The sequence below is a fragment of the Bicyclus anynana genome, chromosome 18, assembly GCF_947172395.1.
Source record: "Bicyclus anynana chromosome 18, ilBicAnyn1.1, whole genome shotgun sequence".
Lineage (NCBI taxonomy): Eukaryota > Metazoa > Arthropoda > Insecta > Lepidoptera > Nymphalidae > Bicyclus > Bicyclus anynana.
The window spans coordinates 8329028-8337656 of record NC_069100.1 but is presented as its reverse complement, the minus strand read 5'-3'; the positions used below and the strand labels follow the sequence as shown (position 1 = coordinate 8337656).

At 32.9% G+C, this 8629-nt stretch overlaps 1 protein-coding gene across 2 annotated transcripts in view; it reads right to left on the bottom strand.

Moving 5' to 3' along the window:
* Positions 1-5808: 5808 nt before the first annotated feature.
* The window catches only part of LOC112048273 (neural/ectodermal development factor IMP-L2), a 33176-nt gene continuing 30355 nt past the window's right edge, over positions 5809-8629 (bottom strand). For both annotated transcript variants that reach the window (XM_024085751.2, XM_024085752.2), the window contains exons 6-7: positions 7903-8038; positions 5809-7083 (exon numbers count right to left, since the gene is read on the bottom strand). In XM_024085751.2, coding sequence (XP_023941519.2) covers positions 7079-7083; positions 7903-8038 — 141 coding nt within the window. In that variant the 3' untranslated portion in view covers positions 5809-7078. The remainder of the gene's footprint in view (positions 7084-7902; positions 8039-8629) is intronic.

Genomic DNA, 8629 nt, shown 5'->3' with positions numbered 1-8629 from the left:
ACCTATAAAAAACTAGCTGACGCCGCGCGGTTTCACCTGCGTGGTTCCGTTCCCGTAGGAGTGCGGGGATAATATATAGCCTATAGCCTTTCTCGATAAATGGCCTGTCTAACATTGCAAGAATTTTTCAAATCGGACCAGTAGTTCCTGAGATTAGCGCGTTCAATCAAACAAACAAACAAACTCTTCAGCTTTATAATATTAGTATAGATACTCCATCTTAATTTGTTTAGTTTTTGTCGACAGTTTTTAAAATATTTAAAAACATAAGACGCAATTTTTCTTGAATAATATTGAAAATTAAATATTTAATTAATAATTATTAATTAAACTCAACTGTCTCTGCTATAAACTGTGACCTTAGCGCAATTGATATCTGGAGCAGACAGTATGGGCTCAAGGTAAATCCCCTAAAATCTAAGGCCATTATTATTGGTAGTCCTGCCCTCATCTCAAGAGTTGATTGGGTAGATCTCCGGCCAGTTTTGTATAATGGTACCACTATTCCTTTTTGTGACACAGTTAAAGATCTTGGGGTACATCTTGATAACCAGTTGTCGTGGTGCGTGCATGTCAAAGAGTTGAGTAAAAAGATGTTTGCTACTTTTGGCTCACTGAGACGTTTAAGATCATTTTTACCAATTCCTACTAAAGTTATGTTAGCACATTCTCTTCTTCTTTCGGTTTTAGATTATGCGGACGCGAGCTATCTAAATATAACTGAGGACCAACTCAATAAACTTGAGCGACTTCAAAATCTTGCTATTCGGTTCATATTTAGCCTACGCAAATATGACCATATTTCTGAATTCCGTCAGAAGCTCAAGTGGCTCCCTATTCGTCGTCGCCGGGATCTGCATGTACTTTCACTTTTGTACTGTGTGTTGTTTAATCCAAAATCTCCTGTGTATCTGAAGGAGAAATTTACGTTTCAGGGAGTGCAGTCTGAACTGAGACAGTGTCGATTACTAACTCTATGTTTACCCGTGCATAAGACGAAATTTTATAAACATTCTTTCGTTGTGCAAGCCGTTAAGTTATGGAATGCTCTCCCTTTAAACATACGGCAATCAAAGACACTGGACATTTTTAAAAATGCCGTAAAGTCTCATTATCTGGTGCAGTAAAGACGATCTGTATATATTATTTCTTTTCAATATAAGGTATTTATTAGTATATTTTGATATGTATTTTACTCATTATTGTAGGTATTTGTGTAATATTGTTTATGTATTAGGATGTAAATTATTTGTATGTATGTGTATTACTAATACTATGGTTATTTTTGTTTTACGCCACCTGCTGATGTCCTTAAGTTTTCCTAAACCGAAGGTTGCCTGGAAGAAATCGCTACTTAGCGATAAGGCCGCCTTTTGTATGCTGATCTCTTCCTAATTTGTTTTTTATTTCACTTGTTTTTGTCTTTGTGGTGTGCATATAAAGTATATTTATCTTATCTTTATCTTAAAATTACTGATGCGAATTGCGACGCTTCGCGAGTCGTAGTGACTCGGGAAAGTATTCGTTTTTAATTTGTATTTGGAACGGCATGCCTGCCGTGTTCCGGGCGCTCTATCCACCTATTATTCTTTAATCTGTGTTAATAATATAATATAATAATTAGCCGACGCCCCGCGGTTTCACCCATGTAACTCCCGTTATTGGGAGTTTGGGGATAAAACATTCTATGACACCCACAAATAACGTGACTATCTATTGGTAAAATAATTTTCAAAATCGGTTCAGCAGATCCAGAGATTACCCCTACAACCTCACAAACTTTACCTCTATAAAATATTAAGTATAGACATGCTTGGCCTTGACTACAATCATTCCATGTACATATTAGTAATTTTCTCAAGAAGTACTTTTTTTTGCCGATAACTGTATCCCAAGCATGTTCGCCTCTTGACACTTAAATATATTAAAAAAAGATCCAATTATTAAGATAAAATAGTACATCCTTTTCGATTATTAAAATTCGTGTACTGAATCTACTCAATGGAATGCGAATCGAATTAGGTGTGACCTGTTTGTATAGATATTGCCAACATTATACTTTTTATTCAACTACAAGTTACCATTTGACTTACGTTCTCACCGTATATACTAAGTATATACTAAGTACTAAGTATATACTAAGTACTAAGTATATACTAAGTATATACTAGTATATACTAAGTATATACGGTAAGATAGTGCGTGTTTTTGTTGTGTATTTGCAAGTGCCTTTGAGTTCTTTGTCGGGCTATGACAAACTGAATTTTCTGCCTTTCGGGAAACTCTCAGTAGTTATCCAGAGTCAGGATTTGATTTTGGGAACTAAAATTTCGGATGTCAAATTGGGATTTTTTTTTATTCTTTACAAGTTAGCCCTTGTCGCGTTTATAATATTAGTAGGATAGTAGAATTTATAAAGCTGAAGATTTTGTTCGTTTGTTTGAACGCGGTAATCTCAGAAACTACTGCTCCGATTTGAAAAATTCTTTCAGTGTTAGATAGCCCATTTATCGAGAAAGGCTATAGGTTATACTTTATCCCCGTATTCTTACGGGAACAGGAACCACGAACCGAGCGGCATTGTCCGCTAGTATATACTAAGTACTAAGTATATACGGTAAGATAGTGCGTGTTTTTGTTGTGTATTTGCAAGTGCCTTTGAGTTCTTTTTCGGGCTATGACAAACTGAATTTTCTGCCTTTCGGGAAACTCTCAGTAGTTATCCAGAGTCAGGATTTGATTTTGGGAACTAAAATTTCGAATGTCAAATTGGGATTTTTTTTTATTCTTTACAAGTTAGCCTTTGACTACAATCTCACCTAATGGTAAGTGATCGTGCAGTCTAAGATGGAAGCGGGCTAACTCGTTAGGAGGAGGATGAAAATCCACACCCCTTTCGGTTTCTACACGGCATCGTACTGGAACACTAAATCGCTTGGCGGTACGTCTTTGCCGGTAGGGCCGAAGCCTCCCACCAGCCAGACCTGGACCAATTAAGAAAATCTCAATCTGCCCAGCCGGGGATCGAACCCAGGACCTCCGTTGTTAAATCTACCGCGCATACCACTGCGCCACGGAGGCCGTCAAATTTAAGGGGGTATCTTCGTATATTAGAGAGTATACGCATGTTAAGTTGTCGATCTTTTAAGTCATTATCATTGAATATCTGATAGCGATCGGCACAAAGTTCAAAGATTGCCACCATTGCAAAATACCTGTCATTTAAACTGAAAAAAAATATTTGCTTTAGCTCCTTAATTTGACCTAGCAACACCGGTGGCTTGGTTTAGCTGGTGGTTTAGTTTAGAGAAGCTCTGCCAGAGTCAAGTCCTAGAGCTACAAGAATAAAGGGAAACGTAAAATCTCTTTAAAGGAGTCTCCTGAGCGATGTTGGCACCGGTAACTATGTGTGAGTGAGATTCGTCGTGGTACAGACCCCAGAATGAGATTTTTTGAAAAAAGAATTGGATATATTTAGAGTTGTTGTGTTTTGATGATATTTTTAAGGGCATAACTGGTAAGGGCATAACTGGGCATAAAGGTTGTAATCAAACCTCCTTTAACAGATATATACAAATTGCTGTTAGATAAATAGGCCTAAACGTAGGAATACCAGTGAAAAGACGCCACGATATATCAGTTCAAGGCGACGTTCACGATCTGTACTATGTTACAAGAATAACAAAATGCTTAGAGTCGTCATTTGTTATAAAATCTTTTTTCCTATTTATTTTGTAAATCACAAATGTTTCATAGTTGCAAAGATTAAAAAAAAGTGAACAGACAGACATATTTACAGAAAAGCGTTTGTGTTCCTTTCCTCTTCTATTATATTTGTTATGCTTTGTTTCAATATTTACTAAATATGTTTAATGTAACAATCGATTTCTCTTGTTATTTATTGAATAGACAATATATTTAGTATCTCACAATGTCATACCAATACAATAACATCTTGGTATATTTTATCATTTTTGTATAGAATAAAAAAATCATTTAATTTTGTCATTTTCTTACCTTTAAAACTTTTTTAATGCTTAACCTCGCTTAACTGCATCATAATATCCACAAAAATCCATTGAATTGAGAACCATTTCCTATATTGAAGTCGTTAAAAATATAAAAATAATGTAAAAAAAAAAATTACAAAGTATCTACTTTATACGTTTTCTATTCCGTAAGCATGCGCTTCCATTCGACCGGTTAACATTTGACAAAGGTTAAGTTTACTGCGTCCTAACCACATTCATAATTATGTGTCTTATTCCTATAAAATTAAAGTTTAAACTCCAGTGACAAATGAAATCGATCATGCTCTAATATTAAATCCTGTCAAATATGTATCTATGTCTTGTTACATAGCCATTAAAGTTCAAATTTGAATGAAAAAATAATTTTGAAAATAATTCACACGTCAATATATTTTAAGCTCGTGTTACTATTATTGGTTATTACAGACATATTTAAGGATAATGATTTGAAAATTTGCAATAATTTAGATGCAATTTTGAGTAACAGCATAGGATCCAGGTTAGAGGGCCCTAACAATTCTTCAAAGCTATTGGATCGACTCCTGAATGATTTCAAATTAAACTCTGTTATTTACGATTATTATAAAATTCATCACTATTTTTTTTAAATTGTCCAGTTAATTCTAACGTTATATTACGATCCCCCCGAAGCAAAATTCTAGATCCGCCACTGTAGAGTGGTGTCAATTTTAAAAGGACAATTCTAAAGTGACGAAGCATAATTTATGCTGAATCTAATGGCCTTATTACATTATTATTGTAAAACGTGACTGCTTACATATAGGTCACGGGTTCTAGTCAGAGGGTTTTAACAATAAAAGTGCGATAGAATTTTGTTCCGGGAGAGTTCTAGGTATTGGTGAACACTTTACGGATTTTCCTTAACTATATATTTATAAGAGATTACGTAAGTATAGGATACTAGCGGACAATGCCGCTCGGTTCGTGGTTCCTGTTCCCGTAAGAATACGGGGATAAAGTATAACCTATAGTCTTCCTCGATAAATGGGCTATCTAACACTGAAAGAATTTTTCAAATCGGAGCAGTAGTTTCTGAGATTAGCGCGTTCAAACAAATGAACAAAATCTTCAGCTTTATGCGGACGAAGTCGCAGGCGTCCGGTAATTATAAATATTTAGTCTGTCAATCTGCATTGAAGCAGCATGGTGGTTCTAAGCTCTAAGTTCTCTCATATAAAGAGAAAGTTTTAAAAATTGGATAGGAATATAAAAATTAAAGAAAACAAATTAAATGGAAAATTAGGGAATATAAGATGTAATAACTGCCGTGATAGCCCAGTGGATATGACCTCTATCTCCGTTTCCGGAGGGTGTGGGTTCGAATCCGGTTCGGGGCATGCACCTCCAACTTTTCAGTTGTGTGCATTTTAAGAAATTAAATATCACGTGTCTCAATCGGTGAAGGAAAACATCGTGAGGAAACCTGCATACCAGAGAATTATCTTAATTCTCTGCGTGTGTGAAGTCTGCCAATCCGCATTGGGCAAGTGTGGTGGACTATTGGCCTAACCCCTCTCATTCTGAGAGGAGACTCGAGCTCAGCAGTGAGCCGAATATGGGTTGATGACGACGAACTAATAACTACAGTCCGTTTCATGTAGAATGGTGCGGGTGACAGTTCGTTTCACTATTAAAAGTTTGCCGATTCACGATAATAGTAGCTACGTAATATGAACGTTAAACAGGCTAATGTCACCGTAACCATGCTATCTGAAAAACACTGTAACTGGTAATTTTTAATAAAACAAAATTCTCATTTGTATATCAAAACATTTATTTAAGCTGATTTATATTTTTTTTTACGTATTTTTTTTTATTATTTAATTAGCCTTCAAGGCTTCTCACGATATTTCTTTGTGCTTTGTTAAACTAGAAAAATAATATAAGTATTATGACAAATTATTTAATAATAAATAAGTTTGTTCATAAATAAATTATAAATAATTATTTAAAAACTTACGGTGTAACTAACTACATCTTTACTGATGAATTTAATAAATATAATATTACATCAAATAATACTAATTATTTTTTTAAAATGATACGCGCTTAATAATTAAATGAAGGGTGAAAATCAATCAAATTACTAAGTACAGGAAATACATAAAATATAAATAAATAGCACTTTAAATATTAAATGTCATGTTTAGGATGATTCAATCAGATTTTAGTAACATTTACAAATTACTGATGCTATTACTTTACAAAATGTCCAGATTTTGTGGGATATTAATAAAAAGTTCATAGGTTAAAATACACGATTTAAAAAAAAAATTTTTCATTAACAGTTACATCTTAAATTAAATAAAATCTCTCACACAATATAATAAATCTTAAACACAAAAAAACAAAGTTACAAAAAGCGCCATCTGTTATTGAGTAGGCGAACCAAAATTAGGTGTCCATGTTTTTAATACAAAATCTGTATTATTAAAAAACAAACAAGTGATGATTGTCTATAACATGAACGCCTGCAGTAATAAAATAGCAATAACTCACCCTAGTATAATTCCAACAGAATTTCATTATAATAATTATATTGCACATAATATTGATCACATTTTGCCTGTAATACTTTTAACTAAACTTTAATGCCTAAGTAATATTATTTTTAACATATTTTTTTCCTTTTTTATAACGGACAGGCTAAGATCGGGGATACAGCCTATTCTTTAGTAATAGCTACTTAATTTGTTTTTATGTTGAATGCAAATAGCCACGTGTAAAAAATTTAGAATACCTAAATAAAAAACATAATTTAAATAATGCGTTAATATTTTAATAAAATTAATTTTTATAATTAATACCAGTCAGTATAAATTAAAATACTAAAAATATATTTTTGGATTAAATAATAAATTAATTAAGTACATATTTTAACACAAAGCGTTTCGTGAGCATAGCTGAATACTTATATCTTAATTCTATTAAGTTATTTTATCTATGTAATCATAAATTTTATCGTAGTAGGAACATTGAAGGATCGTCGGCGGGTAACTGATTGAATTGCCTGGTGTCGTTCTTTTTTAAACTGTAAAATAAGAGGAATAATATTGAAATGTTTAAATAATTTAAATTCTTCTAGTATAGTATAATAGAAAGGAAATGGTCCAGGTCAAGTTTCAGGTCCATCTTGTACCCCGTATCATTAAAGTTTAACAAATACAGGGTATTTGTTAAAATTTAAATAAGTGAATAAATGTAACTAAATAAAAATAAATAAATAAAATCAAAACCCAAGTTTTTGAGTTACATCAAGATGGCGCCCTTATAGCAACTATGACATGACATTTGACAGCAAACGTCAAAACGACTATTGCGTTGAAATCGTCATCAATTCGCCATTGTTACCCATATTATTTCATGTATTTCTTGGCAGATAATGAATATTATTTCGAAAGAATTAAAGTAAATTCGTTTATTTCTGCAATCGATAATAGTTAAAAAATATTTTTTTTTTTATTGCCGCCAGGGTACAATGATTGATCCTGGGCTCCATACAATTCTGGGCCATCTCCTTTTCACATAAATTAAATTTAAATTAATGCTTCTAAATTTTTATATTTTTATAGTGCTTCTTTGTGCTTTAAAAAGTCGTACGATATTTTCTTATTTATCAAGATTATATAATATAACGCACGGTCGAGTTACGTTTTAGAAATCATTATAAAATTATTTTTTTTAATGGGAAAAGTCGAAAACATTATTTTTTTTTATTCAACAATTCTGCGTGGATTATTTGTTAGTGATTTGAAAAAAAAATGTGGTTTGCTTACAACGAGTATGTTATAAAGCCGAACTAACAAGGCAATGCTACAAATACAAAGCTAGTTATAGAGAAATGCGTTACCTCTTGCCCGTACCGCCATTGGGTACAGGAAAGTGCCAACAGCTTCCCTGCCATATGCATTCTTCACAGAACAAGTCCACACGCCCATGTCTGGCCATTCGACAGACTTGATATACAGATCACCCGATGGCAGCACCTGCAATAATCATTATTATTAGCATTTTTAACCTTATTTGGTTAATATAATAGAAATTATTTAAGAAAAAACTTCAAGAAAATTCTAAGCGTTTTGAAATTTACAGTCTAGTACAGTCACTAAACCAAATAAATTATCAACAACATAAAAAAACTAGTTTTTAGCGACTTCAATGTATTTTTTGTACTCAACTGAATACGTAAAACAATACTGTCAATTATTTGACCCATATTATGCCTTACATAACGTCAGGCTTCATGACAACGAATATCGAATTTCCTTGGCTGAATTCATGCTCAAGTTTTCCTATTTTTTTTTGTGGGAATGGATAATAACTATTCGTTTATTTTTCTAGAAACCGCATTTTTTGTGGTCTAACATATTGCATTTTAAGGTCATCGAAATAAAATATATACCATGGTGGGTAGGTATTATGCATTAATGCAATCACACAAATATAGCAAACTAGTGAATCCGACTGACTTTGTCCGGAAAGTTGACTTGATAGCATGCAATTAAAGTTCTACATATTTTCATCAACGAAACTGTTACATACAAAATGTATTTTTATTACAATATCTATAGATTAAC